This window comes from Dinoponera quadriceps, unplaced genomic scaffold (genome assembly GCF_001313825.1).
Source record: "Dinoponera quadriceps isolate SergipeBrazil2010 unplaced genomic scaffold, ASM131382v1 scaffold453, whole genome shotgun sequence".
NCBI lineage: Eukaryota > Metazoa > Arthropoda > Insecta > Hymenoptera > Formicidae > Dinoponera > Dinoponera quadriceps.
In genome coordinates, this window is record NW_014554678.1 from 1,225,073 (window position 1) to 1,246,866 (window position 21,794).

A 21,794-nucleotide genomic window follows, 5' to 3' on the forward strand; every position below is an offset into this window, starting at 1 on the left:
GGGGGGGGGGGGAGGGGGAGCGCGGAAGGGACGATTAATTCGACGTTCTCAGTTCGCTTTGTGCGTTTATTCTTTTCCCTTCTTCCTTTTTCGCAAAGGCACTCGACGAATTTGAGGAAGGAAAAGAATCGAGAGCGGGGCCGGCCGGTCTCGATAGCTTCTCGAGTATGATGGAAGGTGCCCCTTTGTTCTCAATCGCGCTTAATTCCCTGCTCCCCCCGGCCGTCGCTGTCTCCTTTCAATATCTTAGCGCGGTATTCGCGATAATTACGCGGTAACAAGTTGTCTGTTAATGACCAATTCGCGGAGACGACAAAGGTATTCGACGTGCGCTACTTGATCGATTTCGATACGGGGAATTCTATTACGGCGCGGTAATTACTTCCTCGCCAAACTTCGAAATTGGAGCGTAGGGTGCCGGGGAGAATGAGCCGAGGCGATAACGATCCAATTTAGAGGCCCCGAACGTGAAACTATCTTCTTGCGGCGCTCTTTATGCTCATATTGCCGCGCACAGGGCAGCAACTATCTGTTCGTTGCCGCGATAATAATTTGAGCGGTGAGCGATTAATAAAGGTAAACAAACGAAGCGGGCGTCTTGAGTAAGCGGTGCACCGTGGAAAGCGGGATTCGCGTTGAACGACGATCATTCACGAAACACGCAAAACATCGAGCAAGCCGCAGAGATAGGTAGGATGGATAAGTGCGCGATTGTTGATATTCTGGGAGGCGAAGCCCCTCCCCTAAGAGCGTGATAGAGAGGAAAATGAGCAGAGAGAATGTATTTCCGGATTAAAATAAAATGAGCTCTTTGAAGAATTGCAATTGAGGAAAGGAGAAAATTGTGGGAACACTTAAGTAATTCATCGTGTTATCCGGGAAGTGTCATTATATGAACATACACGTTGCTTTTGCCTATTGCTCCGCGAGAATTTCGAGCGTGCGTTCTCCCGCTTCCGACGTCATATTTCACGGTCTTCATAAATAGAAAGAAGAAAATCCATGAAGGGATTTGTAAAAGCTTTGCCGTGCAGCATTTATTCACTCGTATTTCACACGATTTACAGATTAGCGTTAGATATCGTAGTCTTTCAAAATAACAGCGAGCGTCTTCTTCTTCTCGTTGATCTCCTGGCAAATCTCGTGCCACGGGCCGTATGTGAAACTTACGATCTCGTCGGCACGGTCCAGGTACCGGCGCGTTTTTTTCAAAATATTTCTGCAACCAGACGATGTGCACGAGGCACATAAGTCATCGTGCGAGCTTGCCGCAACCCGTGGGGAAAGCAATCCGCGCGAATGCAAGCATACTCACTTGTACCATTTCGTCGTTTTATTAGGCTCCTCCTGCAGATATCTAATACATATGTCCGTTAATTTATTCAATTCGTTAGCCACTTCTATACTCGAAGAGCCGTATCGTTCCTCGATCGCGGCGATACTGTGCTCGATGTACGAAATAGACTCAAGCCATCGTCCTGAAACCAAGAATCGATCAATTTTACGTGCGTGTGTGCGTGCGCATATGTGTATACTAATACGCGTTATTTTGGCGCGTCTCGCGCGCGAGAAAATACGGAGACGATCGATCATACGGACCCATAATGGCATACACTTTTCCGAGTATGTCCAAGGTGGCGGTGAGATCCTGATGATACTTGTACAGTACATTCCTCCTGATACTCAAGCACTCCTTCAACTTCACCACCGCCTCCTCCTCCCGCTCGAGCTCGATATAAATTTGCGCCGCGTCGAAGGCGGTCACGGCGTTCTTCAGCTCGTTTTGACAATTAACGACGGGCGTCGCGCCGCAGTCTAGGCAGTGCATGGAATAAGAGTGAAACTCCTCCAACGCGCCGCCGCATTCCGGGCACTTGATCGCTTGAAATCTATCCTGTGTGAACAAGGCGTACGAAGCTCACTTAGGTTCCATCAAGGGCCGCGACACCGTCGTAACACCAAGGGACAACGCACGGGAACGGATAGTTTACCATGAAGTTCTGGTACTCCGGCATAACGCACGGCTCGCATCTGCACGTGAAGCCGTACTGGTTCTTCAGGATCTCGTATCTGTGCTCTTTCGACATTCTCCGGAAGTTAGGCCCTGTCGCAACAACAGTCGAGGGTGAGAAAGTAACGTCTGGCGAGACGAGGCGGGATTTGCGCTTAACACGTTGATTGCACGCACGTATTCACGTGTGAGTCCCGTCAGGCCCGACAAATTCACGCTGTGTGTGTGTGTGTGTGTGTTAATGATATTTTCCTCGACAAATGTTTACGTCCACATGGAAAAAAAACATGCCCGTTAGCTGAAAGTCCCGTTGCCTAGGGACCAGACCAAAAACTCGGTCGTAGAAACGGAAGGAGATTCCTGCAGGTTTCCCACTCAGTCAATTGCTCCCAATCGAATTTTCACGCAACTCGATGTTCACGAATGCCCGCGAATGTTCTCAGTCGCGGTAGCGGAGATATCATTTCTTGTCACCGAGTTCTCATCTGGTCCCTATTCAGTCGCGGGAACCGAGATCTTCTTCTGATGTGTGATTTTTCCTACGTAATGCGACATTCTATTGTTTCCTTTTCTATTCGAAAACGATCGCTAGTTTTTCGCAGTTCGCCAGTTTCTTTCTACATTTCCTCGAAATTCTTCCAAATATTCGGCAAAAATCGTTTCTTATCGGGGATCCTGCGGGAACTCACACGTCACCCGGGTGACGCGACGCTCAACGTGTTAGCCCAGCATCTCTTTCGGCGTACCATAGCAATTGAGAACCTCTTCACCGGCCGCGATATCCTTCATGGCTCTTACTATTAAATATTGGTCCACGAAGCTGGGGGACAACAGCGTTAACGTTAATCAACGGGCGAGTGTCCGTCTTATGTTTCATGTATACGCAATGAACGACTTATTGTCTTTTATTATTTATGTTTTTTTTTTTCTCGTAATCTAAGGAGTCTATATATTACCTAGTAATTATATTAGGATCACAAGAATGATTCATCATGCTCGCAGAAGGATAAATCGCTGTAGCTATTCTATCTTGTTGCTCGACACAGAGCTTATCTTTATCTGATGCTATCTTGTTTAGCTTTGTGATAGCATGCCCGTTACAAATAAGCTGTAAAACGTGCCTCAGTAGTAGAGAACTTACATATACTCGTTCATCACTCTCTGACGCGAGATCATTGTTGAAGTTGAAAGTGTTGTCGGTAAACTTCGACACTAGGTGTTCTCTGATATTGAAAACTTTAAAATAATCTGTGTACTTTGTTAGATACAGTGTGAGCATAGTTGCCGTCTGAAAGAAATCATAAAAAGGGGATACCTGGGTGAAGCCTTAGAAAGTCCTAATGAGATTCTACCGCGCGCACTACCGTATCTCGCAATATAACATGTATATCCACTCTTTATTATTATTATTATCACTATCATCATCATCATTATCATCATCATCATCATCATCGTCCGCCGTTTCCCCGCGCGCGTGCGCGTAAATAATGTCACTCACGATTCCATATACAATAAGGTCGTTCGCCGTGAGATTATCGAAACAGGTCACTAGCTGCTGTATGCTGTTAAACATGCTACTGTCGTTCGTCGTCGTGCACTTGAGGAGCGTCTTCAAGCCCAAGTGCGCCACCCCGATTTGCTGCCAGAGACCCATCTGATTGCCCGCGCATTCCCAGCGATGGTACGACGAGTACGCCTCGTCCCAACAGTTCGCGTCGCAGAATAATGTGTTGAGGCAGCCTGAACACCTGCGACACGTATACAAACGTTTCTTGCGCACGTCGCGTGAATTGATACGGCTCTTACGGTTGTAAGCAGAGCCTTTGCAAATCAAGCCCCAACAGTAGCTGATCCGGCTGGATGCGTGATATTATTGAATATAATCGAGCTCAGCTTATATCCGCTTTGGTCTAAAGTGAGATCTCCGAATCTGGCTCGGATCGTTTTGTCGACGAGAAACTGGTTAGTCATACTCGGGTTTGGCTTTTCCAAGACGGACGGCTTTTCCAAGACAGGTAGGACTGGATTGTGTCGTTAAATTATTGTACTTTCACGTGCGAAGCGATACACCTAAATGATCCAAGTTACGTTTTACCGTAATCAAATACTTCTATTTGGAAAGTTTACTATTTACTCTATTTTTAGACGTTCGCTACACAGTTGATTAATGCAAATTTTAAATAGTAAGTATGAAAGTAGATTTCCCGGAAAGACCTTCCCGTATTTATATTTTAATATATAGCGCTTAATATTCCGATATGCAAATTAGAACCGTCGCTAGTTATTATTGAAAACGACAACTTTAATTCTACAGCAATAACGCAGCCGGCCGCGTTACTTCTGCATTAGAGCGTTCTTTATCCCTTGGCCGCTTACACTCCTTAGATCTGTTTCCTCTTTTATTGCAGTAATGGAAAACAATGCCAATGAATCGAGCCGAATCGGATACTATCGAGCTTTAACTCGCAGGGCTCTGATTATAAATAATTAATACATTCGTAGATTTCATCGAATTTGCCTCGAAGTCAGCGCGAGAGAATTCGAGAGTTAGAGAGGGACTCACGGTGTGGGATTTTTGCCGTACGACCGGCAGCAATTCTCACACAAGTCGTTTATGCCGTCGCACTCCAGTAACACGAAACTGAAGGGTTTCTCGACGAGGAGAGTCTGACCCTTCTTGATGTCTCTATTAGCTATTACGTGCCGGCCCTTCTGCGGCGTATATTTAACGTCTACGGCCGCCGACGCGGACGGCAAGTTCGGGTTCTCGCCGAACGAGATTTCAGGCAGTGAATGAGCCTCCGTGATGTCCGTCACATCGTCGCCCGTGTCCACCATGCGCGACACGGAGGACGACAACTGAGCCAGCTGCTTCTCTAGGGCCTCTAAAAGAAGTTGATCGATTCGTGATTACATCGGCGAGCGCTACCGTCCGCTTCGAACGATCCGCCTTTTCTCTCTCGTCTTTACGCTCGGGCTCGACTGTATACCTGCCTTTCTTTGCGTTTGGCATGTCGTCGTTTATCAGAAGACGCAGCTGATGGAGCGCCGCCCTGGCGTACTCTTTCTTACCTAGCTTTAAATAACACTGAACCGCGCGTACGTACAGTTTGTAGCACAAATTCCGGGGGTACTTCAACTTAGTCGCCAACTCGATGTCTTTGATGCACTCCTTCGCCGTCGACGTGCACAATCAAGCCGATCAATTACATTTACAGCGGAAAATGGGCTCTCGTGGTTTCAGGGTGACTCTAAACAGACTCTCGGATTAAACTGACCGATGAGTAATAACGAGAATTGCCAACGTCGATTTCCAGTTTTCCGTAGCTCGACGTTCGGCGTGTCAATAATCCCCCGCTAAATCTGCGTCGCAGGCAAGTAGAGCGGGTGATATTTCGGACTGACAGCGATTTTAAGTCGTCGATTAGATCAATCAGAGGTTGGTGAGAGTTACCCTTAGACGATTCAATCGCAGGTGAAAGAGAGAGAGAGAGAGAGAGACAGAGAGATGAATGAGAAATCAGGGGAGTAAGCTGTCTCTCTCGAGGAGAAGGAGGCTGCAACTTACAATCTACATCGCGACTCTTAGCTACTGTTCGGTCCTGGTACTCACGTGATATTTGCCCAGGTAGAACAAAGAGGCAGACCTGTTAGCGATCGCTACGGAGAGATCCTCGCTGTCCGCCGGCGCGTATATCGCGCTCTTCGTGTACGTGCTCACTGACAGGGCATACTTCTTCGATTGGAACTCCCTATTACCGACCAACTTAAACAACGTCGCCTTCTCCAAGGACTTGGCCTCTCTTTTGCTATACGTCTCGTCTAGCCACATAGATATAAGCTTTCTGCATCATAACGAAGACCGTTGTCACACACGAGAGCGCGCACCGCAGCTGATTAATTAACGGGCGTAACGAGGAAAGGGAACAAGGTGATTCGATCTACGCGGTGATGAGCAAAAACACTACGCGACTAATTGAAGCTGCTAATTAGGATGCTGAGGCAAAAAGGGAGTCTCGCCGGAACGGGAAAAGGGAGCGCGGAGAGAGCGTGTGCACGGACGACGGGTGAATTGTTTATTGTCGCGCGTCGGTGTTGGAAGGAACTTGGTTGGAGGAGAAATAACGCTCGACCGGGGGGGGGAGGGGGAGAAGGATCGCCGCGTGCACGCGAAGATCCTCGAGGAGGCGTGGAGCGATACGAACGTACTCACATAATTTCATGATCGGTCGCCAAGTATGACATTAGCTCGTCCTCGCGATTGATCTTGGTCTTCAGGGCTATGTCACTGGCCAATCGAGAGGAGCGCATTTTGCGGCCGAGAACGTCGAGGAAGTTTTGCCATTGCATCGGCATGATTTTTCGCGACTCACGGTCCCTGCTAGCTGACAAAACAAGCGTGATCTCCGCTTGACTCCGCTCGGTGAGGTTAAGTTGTGTTGCTTGGTGATAGTACAGGCATAGATGTGGGGAACGACACAGACAGGACGCGATTCTCGTACCGGTCTCTAGTGATCTCCCACCGCACTTTGACTCGTCCGGCTACTTCCAAGTGGGCCGACTGGTTCCCGTTAAGTCACTAGACGTCAAGGCTTGTCCGGCTGCGTTCGAAAACCTCGCTCGAAAGGTGGGACAGCATTTAATCGACCAATCGGGATAAAAGAGCAAAGATTCCTTAATCATGATTGGTTAATTAAATCCTACTCGACTCGTCGAGTACGGGTTTTGGGACGCGTTCGTTTCTATAAGGCGAGGCGAATCGATTCGCTGTCAGACGTAGTAGAGGATCGTAACGTACCACGTGCGCGCGAGGACACGTGACTGTTCATTGCGTGCAGTGTGCCTTCGACCGCCGATCAGATGGTCGTTTACGTTTACTCACAGCTGCTACAGTTCCACTGAGTGCCTTGACAACGGCTTCGTCGGATGGACACATACACACATATATATATGTAATATGTATACACACTGACGCCACGCGAGTAACATATATATATACATATATATACGAACTAACTAACGCCAGCGCCGACTCTCCGAGAGATCGAGCAGCACAAATGATAAATTTGAAATAACGTAGTACGTGAGGTGGGAGTCTCGCGATTGACACTCCGGTGTCTGCGAAAAGTAACGGGAGAGATTCTTTTCCGAGTGACAACGAGATAACAGGAACATGCCTCAGGGAAGGAGAAAAACTCCGTTCAGCGGCAAAGCCAAGAAGCAGCAGATGCAGGCTAAAAAGCAGCGGCAACATCGACAAGTCTTACTTGGTAGATATTTATCAGTATCCGTAGTTTCTGATAAGTTTAGCGTCACTTCGGTTATCTACAATAGCTGTGTGTATTGAAGATAAACATCTCTGCTTGAAGTACACACTGGAGTAAATTGCGACGTATCAGTCAATACGGTAGATACAAAACGACATTTATATTTATAGCAAACCAAGATTCCGATGACGATGAGTGCTCCAGCAATGCAAGCAATATGGAGCATGAGAGGGAGGTGCAGAAAATAAATAAGCAACCAAAGGATAATGGCAAGTCGTCCAGAAATAGGTATACGTTACAATTTTTTCAAGAGAGCAGAGAGGAGCTGCGAAAGCGCAAGGAACAAGCCTTAGGAAGCGTCGAACCTGTGAGCCTCAAGGATCAGGAAGTCTCTGACAATTATTTTCCACCTGAAATCGACATGCCTAAGCGGCCACCGTGGGACTTTAATATGACAAAGGATCAATTAGAGATGAGAGAACAGAAGTACTTTAGAGTGAGTATTCACGCAACTTGATATCAGGTAAGATTTCAATTCTAACGCACCTTGTTAACTCTTTTTGCTCAGGAATATTTAAACAGTGTGGGAGAATTAGGCGAGTTTAGTTATTTCGAATTGAATCTGGAGACTTGGCGGCAGTTGTGGAGGGTTCTAGAGATGTCAGATATTCTGCTGATTATCGTTGACATCCGGTATCCTGTCCTGATGTTTCCTCCTTATTTGTACGATTACGTGACGAACAAACTGCAGAAAGACATGATCCTGGTGTTGAATAAGGTCGACCTGGCGCCGCCGGCCTTGGTGGTGGCTTGGAAGGAGTACTTCCACAGTCAGTACCCAAAACTGCACGTCTTAATGTTCACGTCGTATCCCACTTACAATCTCCGCGGCAACACGGACAACGACGAAGGTATAAAGAGGAGACGCCGGAGAGGAAAGTTAAAGATGGCAGCGGAAGGAGCGCAGAAGTTGTTGGAGGCTTGCAAGGATATCGTCGCGGACAAAGTCGACTTGAGTTCCTGGCACGACAAGATCCAGGAGGAGATGCACTCGGAGTACGATTTAGACGACATAGATCGCAAGGATAACGTGACGATCGAGAAGGAGGATACTACTTACTTCCAGCATGAGAAGTACAAGAACGGCGTCTTGACCATCGGATGCATCGGGACGCCGAATGTCGGGAAGTCGTCGTTAATGAACGCGCTGATGGGTATGTGAGAAATCCATTTCTTTTCGCTTCTCAGTAAGCAAAACGTTAGCATTATTTTGGCATCATTTTAAAGTGACAAATATGATATTTATCAATCGTGTAAAATGAGATTTCTTTTTTTTTTTTTTGTGGAATTTCTGGCGAGTATTTATTCAGAGTAATATTCGTTACATTTTGTCGACAATGTTTGAATTGAAATGAAGAACGTACGTAAACGTATATACGTATGCGTCAATATCTTTGAAAAGTTTAATTCCATTTAAATGATTATGGAAGACTCTGGCTCAATTTTTACCATCGATCCACCATCATATTCCGCTAGCGGATTCTGTTGTATTGCTAACAAAAGCTGCTGGCAAAAATTCACCACAGATTTTGCTTAAAATTTGTCTCACAGGTTTACCTATTTCAGTTATATCTTACATTCAGGTCTAAACATCTGATTCTCAATCATCTGAAGTAGACTGTATTAGAAGAAAGTATTTTAAAGGCCGCAGTGAAAAAAATCGAAATTACCTGGGTACAGGAGCACTTAACTCGTAGAGATATATCATACATATTTATTCAAATTCATTATTAAATCTCCTTCATTTGAAGAAATTTCAGTCTCTGGCCCCTTTTTCCCCGCAATAAAAATTTCACGATCCTACGATCGTTCAACGAAGCTCCGTCGTTTTGTGCGATTACAGGCAAGAAAGTCGTGAGCGTGTCTCGCACGCCCGGCCACACCAAGCACTTCCAGACCATTTATCTCACAAAGACCGTGTGTCTGTGCGATTGTCCCGGCTTGGTATTTCCCTCGGTGGTGCCCAAACAGTTGCAGATACTGATGGGCTCGTTCCCGATCGCTCAGGTCAGAGAACCGTACACCACCGTGAAGTTTTTAGCCGAGAGAGTAAATCTGCCGAAGCTGTTGAGGATTCCACATCCGGAGAACGACGACACGTGGTCGGCTATGGACATCTGCGACGGTTGGGCCATGAAGAGGAGCTTCACGACTGCTCGGGCGGCCAGATTGGACACTTACAGAGCCGCGAATTCGCTGTTGCGGCTAGCACTAGAGGGAAAGATTTGCTTGTACATATATCCGCCGAACTGGACCGCTCAGAAAGGTATTGCGCTTCTTCTTCGTCCTTTTTCATCAGCCATTTGTAAGCATGTGAACGAAATGATTTCCTTGGCGAAGAGCTGCTCGAGGAACGTTACGTTTACGACGATTTAAGTGTTACCCGCGTGATACGTACGGAGAGTGAATTCTTGTTCTGTTCTTACTAGAAAAATGGGAAAGTCATGCGGACGTTGAGACGGTGAGGTGGATCCAAGCCAGGAATCAAGCGATGGATGATTGCGACACACCGACTACGTACATGTCCTCGGAGGAGGACGAAGAAGAAATATACAACGACAAAAAGGGACATAAAAAAGCCATCGGAGACGTGGTGAACTCCACCGGGCCGTCCAATGAGGAACATGATATACCGCCCGTAGCTAATAAGTTCGCAGCGCTGTCTACAGATTGAAAAGAAAAAAGAAGTTTGAACAAGACTATGTTGATAAGTTAACTAATAACTAATTGATAAATTAAATAAAAGTGATAACGTTAGTTACACAGAGTGCTTTATTATGTTACACCTTCCTGAGTGTTTTATTTGTTAATTTCTTTCCTTTTTTTATACATATATATCTTTCTCTTCCTCGGAATGTACAATGAGCAATTCGATGACGACGGAGAGTGGTCTTCCTGTGTTTTCGCCCGCGAAACACGATCGTCGCGATGTGACAGAACGTTTTATACGAGTAAAAATAGATCATTTTATGTGTGTATATATATATATGTATATATGTAAGCCGCTACTCTGCCGCTAATGTTTTTTGTCTTTTTTTATATTTTTTCTCTCTTTCTGTTTTCTCTTCTAAAGTCTCATTGTGCATGAGTTATTTACAACATGGTCATAGCCTGCGACTATTTCCGGTGTCACGTTGGTCCACTATGAGCTAATCAAATAGAGATTTCTTAGCTATATAAGCTACATTTTTTGTTTGCGCACGAAACGTAATACAGCACAGTAACACGACTACATCTTCGAGATTCGTCGGATTGTTTTTCAATCGACCGGAAACAACGATTATATCCTACATTGCGACGAATGATTTAAGCCCCCAGGATCTTCTTCACGGAGTAGCCCGGTATAGCGTAAAAGAATAAGAGCATAAGTACGATCAATCCGATCGCTACTATAGCCTTGAGTATAGCCCACTTGTAGTTGTGCCAAACTATATATTTGATAGACTTCAGCGGATTGAGGAACCACATGAAGGACGCGTCCGGTCGACTGTGAATCGGAGAAATATAAGAGTTAAGGATATATCGAACATGAAAGGATATGGAACGGATGAGGTCGTGTATTTTATTATTATGATCGTTATACTGACTTTGGCTTGTCCAATGGATCCGGTTCGTTTCTGCCGTAACCAGCAGGATTTTTCTCGGCCTCCTCTTTCGTGAGTAAATGTATCTCAGCCTCGACCTTGCCCTGTGCGAGACATGAAGAAAATCGTGTATATTCGACGAATCAAACTTAACACAGAGTAACTTAGGGAACTAATTAATACATGGGAGATCTCGATAAATGTATATCTTCGAGATATTTAAAATATATCGTAAAATATATCGTAATACGTCTTATTTAAATTGAAATAATTCAACCTCTTTCCGGTAACACTGTCGCGAGACAACTGTCTTAAGAACTAACGAGCGACAGGGTTGAAGAGAGAGGATGATGATGTTTCTGCGAAAGCAATTAGACATAAAACAATATTTTTGTGAAATAATGATATTAAATCTCCGGCTAACGAGTTCTACGAACTAATACGACACCTATTTATCCAAGCAGCACAAATTGGTTGGCTAACCTTTGGCGAAACCTAAGTAACAATTAGCCAACTAATTTGTGCTGCCCGAGTAACTCACCGTCAGTTCCATATCCTCGTTCTCCTTCTTCACGTAGAAAGGCCACCAGCCCTTTATACGTTTCTGCTTGAAGATATTCACCATCGGCACAGAGCCGTCCGTCTTCAGCATGCTCAACGAGCACAACTTGCTGTTCTTCGCGCCGCGCGGGAACCGATTCAGATCGAGGGTGATCGCGCCCAGAAAATCGTCCGCCGAGAAGTGATCCGCGTCCCAGACCTTGAAATAACAAGCAAATCGTTATATATTCTGCCTTAGTTTATTTAATATATTCAACGAGAACAGCGAACGGCACGTGCGGATTACCTGCAATTCGAGACGCGCCGGTATCTTGCATTCTGTCTCGTCCCAGCTGAACAGACTCTCCTTCCGATTGATAACGATTTTTTCTTCCGCCACCAGGTAATCGAATGGATATATGAAGCGCCAATTGAAATTTCCTTCGCCCGTTAATGAACGATAGTGGATATCGGTGGACTGACAGTCCTCCGGCCCTTTCAGCCATCTGTTGAAAACGCGACGTCGAATATTTTTTTATAATAAGTTTAGCAAAAAGCTCTGCTGATATTCAATCATTAATAATATGTGTCAATAAGAGCCTAAGCACGTTTGACATTGTGCAATTTAATTAAATAATTGTTGAACACGATGATATTTCTTACATGAATATTAGTAAATATGAAGTGTAAACGCTTCATAATTACTATTGTTTCTATTAAGAAATATATCGTGTTCAATAATTATTTAATTAAATTACACTATATTAACTGTGCTTAGGCTTTTACTGGCTCATAAATATTATTAACGACTTTTTTATAGTTTCTTATATTTTCGTCTTTTATATTTTTCGCATCACGGTAAGTGGAATCAATAAATGACATATTACGTCTCTTTCTTTTGCACGTGGAAAATCCAGCGTCTTCCTATCGAAATGAGGAACTCACCCCTTCACGTAAATGTCGCTCATCTTCTCGCCGGTGAAGAAAGCATCGTCTTCCAACACGACATCGTCCGTGTTCCATATAATAATCCTCAGCTCGTAACTCTTCGGCTTTCTTGGCGAAATTTCGATGGACTGTCCGGGCGAGGGCATGTCCATCGGAAACATGTCCACCCACATTTCCAATTTCCCTTGCTCGATTCCGGGCTTCTCGGGGTTGTAGAGTGGTCGAGTTTCCACGTGTTCGGGCACCAATGCGCATCCTATTCGCGGGAAAGCGTTCCATTGGTGAAGGACCGCCAAGGCGAGGTGTTCTTCCATTCCTAGAGAAATAAGCAATGAAGATCATTCATGTGACGAGATAATTATAATTCAGTACTTTCCCCCCCCCCCCAAAAAAAAGAAAAAAAAATATATATATATCATAATATAATTTCTGTATAATTTAGTATTTTAATATTTTAGTTTTGAAATGTAATTTAGTATTTTCTCAATTTAAATTGCATTTAGATATGAGATATATTATGATTAATGAGTTACACGACATCATTAATAAGATTAATTGAACGTGGGAATGGTCGTACCTTTTGTATGCATGTAATATTCCATTTCCTCGTTCGAAAGGGAGAAAGTTTTTCTGCCGATAGTGACGCGCCCGTGAGAGTAAACCGGTCCATCGACTTTGCCGTCCTTGCACAATTTCGAAAGTATCTGCGTCGGTTTCATCGCGTCCCTCCACTTGTTATAGCCAGATCTGGAGCGGAAATAACAGACGATCAATTTCGTTTATCAGTATTCATTTACGTTACTCGCATTTAGCTACCTCATTCCGCACGTCGACGTAAAAACGTATTCTGGGTGGCATTACGCGATTATTCCCTGCACCTTAATAGATATACATCACGCGGAGCATAAATAATGACGAACAACGTTAACGCAGAATTAATGTATTAAAGATAACATGACCTGAAAAGAAAGGACAGAAAAAGTTTTGCACAAACGCGTGTTAGATTAAAAGAGATTACTGTGTAAAAATAGTCATTAGCCCGGCACGTTCGCTTTGAAGCTCGTTAAAATCGAATCGTGACGTGATACTTCGTTCTATTCATAGGGAGATTCGCCAGTTTTAAATAGATGCTTATTACTGGCGCGACGGGCTTAAAAGTCATCATTGTTAGATCGCGTGACGCGTGTCGTTTCATTGCGAAGGTCTTATTCGCAGTGCACGTCGCAATAATTGTTATTCTCTCAAGACTCACTCGTCGTATTTCTTCGCGAGGCCGCACGTAGCGCGATGCCTGCTGTAGAAACGATTCTCCAGGTCGATCTTGGTCTCGCCGATCATATCGTCCGTTCCGACCAAGTCCCAGTCGAGGACTTGTACGGTCAGCAGCGAATCCTGCGGAAACGTCGCCTCTATCTCGAAACACCTTGAATTCGGGGCAATCGAATTTATGAGATGCTGCCGTTAAGATAATATCATTATAATATTACGTGGGTATATTAGTCCTCGTGTTTCTTATATTGACAAAACTGTTTTAAAAATATTTGTGGCCTTGAAAAAGCCGATGAAACATGTTTATAAATTATTTATACGAATGTCTGCTATTCAAAATAGCGATAAATTAATATATCCTGAGCTGTGTAATAAAATTCTTAGCGAGATAGAAGAGAAACAGCCTACCATAATTAATGTGACATTTCGCGATTCTGCGAGGTGCGTAACATTCCCGGCTCACGCGCAATCTAATACATTAATTCAACTTTGAACGGCGCTCATTCAAAAGCTGTTATTCGAAGAGAATTTCGATAAACAGGAAGAGGAACAGAAAGATTTTTATAGGTGGTTTCCGCATACTTTCCAAAAACAGGATTCAGTTGCTTCGATACGTAGTGCTCCTTGTCGCTGATCCTCTTGCCTCCCAGTTGCAGGACCACGTAGGGATCGGCCTTTCCGTTCAGGTCGCAGGGATGCAGATCATTCGCCTTGACAACGTAGACTCGCACCAGGACGTGGATAGGCTCGTTCGACGGGACGCCTTGGAAGAAGCCGTACTGCGGATCGAAGCCCATCACGGTGTGGTCCACCAGGTCCTTGGGCAACGGCCACTTGTACACCTTCAGTGCGCCTTTGAAGCTGCCGACGATCCTCGACTCGTCCTCGGTCTCGTCGCCTGTCTTCTTACCTCGATACAGTTCAAAGGTGTGCAGCCACTCCTTGAACTGCTCGAACTCGGGCTGCGCCTCCAGCTCGTTGGGATAGATCTTGAGGAGCGCGGTCTTATTCGACTTATGCGCGGTGTGCTTCGGGCTCAGTTTCGAGACGAATTTCGCTGCATTCGCCGTTGATTTCAGGCCGAACAGCTTCTTCGTGGTATTCCCGGGACTTTTCTCGCCCGTAGCTGGCTGGTGGCTTTGCGCGATGGCCTCGTCCAAGAACATCGTCAGCGTTCCGTTCGGCTGGTTCTGGAATATGGACTTCTCCTTGCGCAGCTCTTTGTTCTCCTCGATCATCGTCTCCACGGAGGCGAAATACTTCGTCCACCAGTCCTGACAGCCGTCGCCGTCCTCTAATATGCCCAAATCGCCTGAAAACGTAATGGCTTGAAGGACTCATGTACGTTATCGGATTCGCTCGATTTTAATTCAATAAATATTACTGTCGCTTGATTAAACAAATGATTGAGAATAATAGATAATAATTAAATATATAATGAAGGATTACTCTGCCCGCATACCCATACTGTTGTCGTTGGCCAAGCTCTGCTTCCTGCGTAAATTCTGCTCGGTCTTGTCCTTCTTCGTAGGTCCGCATCCTGGCTCGAATCCTAGAGTGATGATGGTGTCGCCGTTGTTGGACTCCAGGTCGGTCAGTGATTCCGGCAACGAAGTTTGCTGGTACCTCGATTTAGACTGATCGAGGGCTGCATTGGAGATTTTTCTTAATTAGTTAGTAAAAAGAAAATCTGGAAAACGCTGCAAACTTAATCCACAATTTATACAAAAAATTGACTACTGGTTGGAATTCTTTTGCTTTACGAGCACAATTGCAAATGCAATTACCCGTGCACTGCAGTTGATACAAGCTCTTCTTCCTCTCCTGAGCATCCTTTGCCCTTTTCGTCAGGGGATAATACATATATTTGTGGATCGAGTTAATGGTGTGAGTGCCGACGAGGGTGTACCTGCCGAAACTTCGGCAATCCACCGCTCTTATCGTCAACGGCGGTCGATAGAGCTCCTGCTCGGGAAGTTCCAGTTCCAGAAACTTGATGGGCGTGTTGAAATTCGGGTTCTTCTTCGCGTTCGCGATCACGGACGAGTAGAGAATGTGACCGGCACATTCGACGTCCACGCGAGGCTTGTCGACCGTCAGCAGATGGATTCGCTTCAGGTCCCGCAAACCCCAAAAGAGCACCTCGATTCTGAAATCGTCCATAATGCAAAATTGTGAAGTTTCCTAGTGGATACCAACAATAACATACTATTATATACTATATATATACAAACTATATATATATAAGGAAGAAAAAAAGCACGTTATATCATAATGTTGATGTAATGTTACTGTTAATTGTTTGCTGGGTCTCCAGCTCGCTCGCTTTCAACTTTCGCGAGAATCGCCGATTATTACCGATATTTCGACAAAGTCGGTCGGATGCCAACGGGCACCGGGAGAATCGGGCCTTGATCTTGTCCAGAGCCCGGCGTCTGCGACCCGCAGCTGGGGTCCTTGGGATCCGGCAAAGTGGGAAATCCGAAGTCCTTCGTGGAGGGATATTCCAACAATTCGAAGACCGCTAAAAGTTCTCCTGCCCTCGAGGCTCCTCTCGTCACCTCGTACCATTCCAAGGACGGCGGATATTGCGGAGGAATATAGGACTCGGCGGCGAGCTTGACGTGGGGCCGCGCGATCGCTCGGCCGATATACTCCGACTTTCCCTGAAAAGTCACGTGGAAATGCTGACACGAACCAATTACCAAGTGTCATTGGTTGACTGTGTGTCTCATGAAGATGCGAAGGAAGAGAGGAGAGACGGTGTAGTTTAAACTCAACCAATTCTACTTTGTTTACGGTCAAGGTATTCGCGGCATCGTGAGGAAGTATTAAAACCCCAAATGTCAAGTTTACGTAAAGGTCAGGTAGATATGCAGATTATATTTGTTCTGGGGTAAAATCCTTCGGGCAGACGGAATTTAAATTCAAGAAATGATGATTTGCAAATATAATGAATGATAATATGAATCAATTTAAGCCAAACTGAAAGAAATTTAGACAAAGATTCACTTGAAATCAATAAGTAAGCTATAAATTAATAAATTAATAAGAATAAGCTATGTAATTTATAAATTGATTAAATCAATAATAAACTATAAATTGAATAATAGTAATACGCAAAATTAAGATCAAATATGTATGTGTACTAATAGAAATTAAAATTTCGCGTTCGAATAATTATTAAAAGATGTATTAATAGTATAATAATATAATAATTTTTATCGGAAAATCCTTTTAGTGTACAATGCTAAAATAAAACTAATCGCAGGTGGACGGACATAAAATTGGACTAATAATATAAAATATATGAGAGATGGAGGATTTAAAATAAACTAAATAGTAAATATCAAAATAAACTAAAAAGTAAATATATAATATATACTTTAATATATAATAATACTTTAAGATATAGAAAAGAAACATAAATGTAGAACATTCATTCAAAATCGCACGCAATAAGGAGTGTCAGATGAATTGACATAGAAGAACAGTCTGTGAATGAATTCGTTGTCACACATATAATTTGTAACGATATCAGAGAGGGAAAAAAAGGAAGGAGAGAGAAAGAGAAAGATAGAGAAAGGAAGAGTGAAATTGAGTGCCATTAAAGAATTCGAGTGCCGTGCAAGTCAAGTGTATATGTGTCATGCGTGTCTTTGGTGCGAGCGGTCAAGTGTCTTATACGACGTGTGATCGTATTGTACGGCACGGATCGGTATCGACCAGTATAAATGTCAATATGTTGTATACAAACTGTCAAAGCAGAGCCCTCATGCAGTATTATGTCCATAGTAACAACATGACTCTGCAAAAAAAATGATTACGAAATCATAGAAGTGGCAATGCAACGTCTCCGCGTGTTTCGCGCTTAATCACATACACGTCCAATTCAAAACGCACACGACGCCGATGAGCAACCAAAGAGAAATTCAATCGCAATCGCATCTACACTACCACATCCCGCGATTCGCACGGACGGCTATTCGCGAGCGATCTCGGCAGGCGAAGTAGCTGCGCTCGGAAACGAAAGTAAACGAGCTATCTGGCTCTTGCTGTACTTAACCCCGAAGGACTCTCGACGGTATTCTCGCTCGACAGTGAGATAATCAGACGCTAAACTGAGAAACGAAAGTACACACGGTGGAAGAATGCAACAGAGCCGACTCACCACTTTGTCCTGATCGAACAACTCGACGACGATGGATGGCGGGTCCTTTTTGATCTCCTCGGCGGTGCCGTAGACGAGGATGTCGTCGAACAGCAGCAGCTCGTCCCACGTTGGGCTGAGGGTCTCGTCGATCACCTGGGTACACTTGCAAAACTCCCCGCAGATCACCCTCGCGAAGGGGTCGGACAAGCCGGACGCGTCGCTGCCGATTAGCGATCTCGCTTGGTACATGTGGGCCCGCAATTGAAATTTCTGCCGATCAATTCGCAACAGCGTTTATTTGCGTTTATTCGCACAACGTGGCTGCCAAGGCTCCCGCTTTATGGCGAATTGCCATGATCGTAAACGTGAGACGTAAACTTCAGATCTAAAGGAACCAATCGGGATATTGCCTTAGGATTGTACTATTTAGAAGAAGATAAAAATAACTATAGAGCTAGGATTCAAATCGAGTAATTCGTATTTCAATCGGGCGAATCTTAAGGAGGTATGAGGCAAAATAAGTTTGATAAGAATTCGAAAAATCTTGTACTATATATATATATGTATATATAATTTATAAGAGGTTTCCTTAATGCGTTATTGAAGACACGACACCGAGCAACAGCCCTGAACTTCCAACCTCCTTAATTAAATTTACCGTAAGTAAAGATTTACCGTTCTTGTATCGCGTCGTAAATCTACCGTCAGTTTTACTTTCCTCCGCAGCACACAAACCCAGAGCAATATTCTGATCGGTTGCTCGGCTCAAGTTTACGTCTCACGTTTACGGTTGCGGCAATTTGTGTACGAGAGCCCCTTACTCGTAGGGGATACGCACGTGTTTTTGGGCATAATGGATCACGGCGGGCGGCAATGCGCGTGGCCTTTCCACGTTCCTCAGCTCATTGCTGACTTCGTATCCCTTTGGCAGACCTTGGATAAAGTATTTCTTGTGCTTCAATATCCCCAGCCACATGTAGACCTGCAGTTTGGCCTGGATCGCCCATCCCGCCGGTCCGAATCTCTTTTTGCCTGGAAGCTATGCATGGAATTCACTCGACGCGAGAACAGCGCGAGATCGCGCGTCGATTCGAAAAAAGTACATCCGGTTGACCGGTTGATCGGAGAATAAAAAAGAGAGAAAAATGAGGAAAATTACAAGTCATCGCAGGCCATATTTCTTAGCAACGATTTAGATTTATTTTTCTCCGTTTTGTATTTTCAGCGTAACGATAACGAGTATAAATCGTGACTTCGCGCAATAACTACTTGGGGCGAATGATAACGAAACGAAAATAAAGAGAGAGAGAGAGAGAGAGAGAAAGAGAGAGAAACTAGATAAAAGGAACTTAGTGAAAGAAAGTAAAAGAAACTGCAAAGACTCGCTGCTTCCTAAGTGACAATAATGGTAACGGTAACAAGGTAGCCTTTTCAATAGATGAAGCAAGTAACGGTAAGGAGCTGCTTTCAGAGAAAATAACTTTCTTCTAAGTTTCCCCTAACTCTGCGTACACCTACCTTGAGAAACATAGTCTGTACTTTGCCGCAATGCCGGCCGCATTCTTCGTCGACCACCGAGTAGATGAGATCCCGGCCGGATATCCTCTGGTACGCCAAGCGTCGTCCGGAGCTGATCACCCAGATGAACACGTCCGGCAGGGAATCTTGCGGCTGTAAGAGAAAAACCAACGATCTCATCCCGTGAAGCGACAGCACACGCCACGGCTACAACGGGGAAAAATAATTTAGGGGGTGAGCAAGTTTTACGTCGTCGTAGCAAATCAACGAATATACTAGATGTTACTTAAATATCGCTCGATATTTTAAGAATTCATTTTTGAGGTTCATTTCAGAAAGAAATGAACGTATGTTGACGCGAACTTTTCTTTACAAAATGACGAACTCGAAAATCTATTCCTGAAGTACTGAACGGTATTTAAGAAACACTTGATACACTTTTTATTTATTTTCTACGACAGCATCCTGTCGTAAAGCTGTCCTTCTAAATTATTTTTCTCCGTGTACGATCGTACTGAACGCGCTACTGACATCCTCCACGAGGAACTTTAATTTCTGCAGGTAATTGTGCGCGGTTTTTAGCCGTTCCTTGAAGCTGCTCTTGGTCACGAGCGCCTTGAGGTTACGCGACATGATCCCGATATTCTCCAGCTCCCGCTGGCACAATTTCGTGCGCTCTTTGTCCAACTTCGTCTTCCCCACGCCCGGACCGGTCACGCTGGACTTGCTGATGCTGACGTAGCGATTGCAGTTGGCACTCAATTCCTCCAGGGTGGTCTTCAGGAGTTTCTCGCACGTCGAGTCCTCCAAGTGCGATTGCACCTCCGATAATCCCTCTTCCTGGAGCAGAAGAGAAGCTGCGTCGATTTTATGCAAATCCAATTCGGTTACTTCGATTCCTTCCGCGTCACTTTGATCCGATAACAATTGCATCTCTCTACAAACGATCCGACTCTCTTTCTCTCCAGGGAGAACAGATATCGATTCAAACAATATACCTCCCTCGAATCGGCGAACGGAACGACGGATAAACGTGCAACAAATGATCCGAGTCAAGAGTTGTTTATCAACTCTCGACAGACACAGATCGCGAATATATAATATATAAAATATATTTTGTAATATTTTAAGCCTTTTTTTTTCATATATAGTTAATAACAGTTAAAGTTAATAATAATAATTAAGATAATTTAATTGTTGTACATCCATCAACAACGTCTGTAAAATAATCATGAAAATAGTAACATAATTAAATAATTAAAGTTAATAAGTAATAATAACATTAGTAATGTTTTGATGATATTCGTTGAAACATGATTTCTTATGAAGGAGTGTCGAATAAAGAATTTGCAAAAATATCGCCTCTCATCCTAAAGAAATAAAGCAACCGGCCATCAACGCTTCAGAAACTCAAGATTCTCGAGGTTGGCAATATATTAACATGTTAATTACGAGTTACCGCGACGAGAATTCTTTGTTTCGTACATTAACCACGAGTAAACTCGCATAAGATATCTCTCTTTTACGCAAATCAATTTCAGTCGCGAGTTTTGTGCTGGGAATAACAATTGATTAGCATAAAATAACATGCTGATTTAAAAACAGCTCCGGAAATCAAGCTGCCAAATGTCATCCCGTTCGGCAGTCAACGTGTTAAAGCCACAAGCTCTCACCAGTTTATCGACGATCTTGCCGATGATGTTGCTGTTGTACATCCGACGTCTGTAATCCGGCCATATACTACGCACGTGCAAACACGGTTTGTCGTCCCAGTACGGCAGGAAATAATAAATCTTATCGTGCGTCATCGGCTTATTAGCCGGGGTGGTGCTCTGCCAGGACCCGCTGAGTACTTCCTGCAGGTCGTCCTCCTCCATGGTCGTGCCACCTTTCGATCCCATCTCGCACATCTACCACAAACGAAACGCAGCTCTCCGGAGACGGAATTCGAATTTTCACTCTCTCTCTCTCTCTCTCTCTCTATGAAATTTCTCTTCCTTATGTTCATCGAGAAACAATTTCGAGAATAGAAAGGGTGCTCTCGAGAAAAGTTTCCACCGGTTGGTGAGAAGTTTTCCCGGGGAAACGGCTTTGTTACCGAGGAGTTAATTATACGGAACCACCTACTTTGAAACTCTCGTTGTGGCCGTCGAGAGCGTTGCCCGCGTTCCCGATCGAAATCTCGAAGTACATCGGCTTGTCGCCGAGCTTCTTGTCGATCATCGTGGCGTCCATAATCGTCGCGAACAAGAAGAATTCCTCGTTCCTCGCGTACGCGGTCTCGTTGATCGGCACCGTCGGCTCCATCTCGACCTCCGACGGTGCCATTTCCACGTTGTCGCTGATCTCGGTCCGTATCGCTATCAATAGCCTAATGATGCAATCGTTTGCCGTTATTATAAGGATTAGAACGGAAACCTTCAGTCGCTGCGGGCATCCGCATT

General features: G+C 44.5%; 3 protein-coding genes across 5 annotated transcripts in view; 1 reads left to right on the plus strand and 2 right to left on the minus strand.

The window, feature by feature from the left end:
- Nucleotides 1-1,016: 1,016 nt before the first annotated feature.
- On the minus strand, nt 1,017-6,527 carry LOC106740782 (SET and MYND domain-containing protein 4-like). Its single transcript, XM_014612160.1, has 11 exons — nt 6,225-6,527; nt 5,625-5,856; nt 5,006-5,183; nt 4,575-4,896; nt 3,510-3,759; nt 2,968-3,299; nt 2,758-2,831; nt 1,992-2,104; nt 1,600-1,894; nt 1,316-1,478; nt 1,017-1,219 (listed from the first exon to the last, which is right to left on the minus strand). The coding sequence occupies exons 1-11, from the start codon at nt 6,365-6,367 to the stop codon at nt 1,075-1,077; spliced, it is 2,247 nt and encodes a 748-aa protein (XP_014467646.1). The 5' UTR covers nt 6,368-6,527; the 3' UTR covers nt 1,017-1,074.
- A 265-nt stretch (nt 6,528-6,792) lies between these two features.
- LOC106740773 (guanine nucleotide-binding protein-like 1) lies at nt 6,793-10,082 on the plus strand. Its single transcript, XM_014612147.1, has 5 exons — nt 6,793-7,281; nt 7,449-7,774; nt 7,847-8,492; nt 9,182-9,604; nt 9,768-10,082. The coding sequence occupies exons 1-5, from the start codon at nt 7,185-7,187 to the stop codon at nt 10,010-10,012; spliced, it is 1,737 nt and encodes a 578-aa protein (XP_014467633.1). The 5' UTR covers nt 6,793-7,184; the 3' UTR covers nt 10,013-10,082.
- A 5-nt stretch (nt 10,083-10,087) lies between these two features.
- The window catches only part of LOC106740772 (otoferlin-like), a 42,538-nt gene continuing 30,831 nt past the window's right edge, over nt 10,088-21,794 (minus strand). For 2 of the 3 annotated variants that reach the window (XM_014612146.1, XM_014612144.1), the window contains 17 exons: nt 21,478-21,721; nt 21,024-21,260; nt 19,882-20,190; nt 19,351-19,503; nt 18,671-18,871; nt 17,851-18,102; nt 16,038-16,345; nt 15,467-15,828; nt 15,142-15,327; nt 14,262-14,991; nt 13,663-13,833; nt 12,988-13,157; nt 12,408-12,726; nt 11,770-11,968; nt 11,464-11,682; nt 10,926-11,026; nt 10,088-10,825 (listed from right to left, as the gene is read on the minus strand). In XM_014612146.1, coding sequence (XP_014467632.1) covers nt 10,645-10,825; nt 10,926-11,026; nt 11,464-11,682; nt 11,770-11,968; nt 12,408-12,726; nt 12,988-13,157; nt 13,663-13,833; nt 14,262-14,991; nt 15,142-15,327; nt 15,467-15,828; nt 16,038-16,345; nt 17,851-18,102; nt 18,671-18,871; nt 19,351-19,503; nt 19,882-20,190; nt 21,024-21,260; nt 21,478-21,721 — 4,342 coding nt within the window. In that variant the 3' untranslated portion in view covers nt 10,088-10,644. The remainder of the gene's footprint in view (nt 10,826-10,925; nt 11,027-11,463; nt 11,683-11,769; nt 11,969-12,407; nt 12,727-12,987; nt 13,158-13,662; nt 13,834-14,261; nt 14,992-15,141; nt 15,328-15,466; nt 15,829-16,037; nt 16,346-17,850; nt 18,103-18,670; nt 18,872-19,350; nt 19,504-19,881; nt 20,191-21,023; nt 21,261-21,477; nt 21,722-21,794) is intronic. The other variant, XM_014612145.1, reaches the window with a different exon arrangement.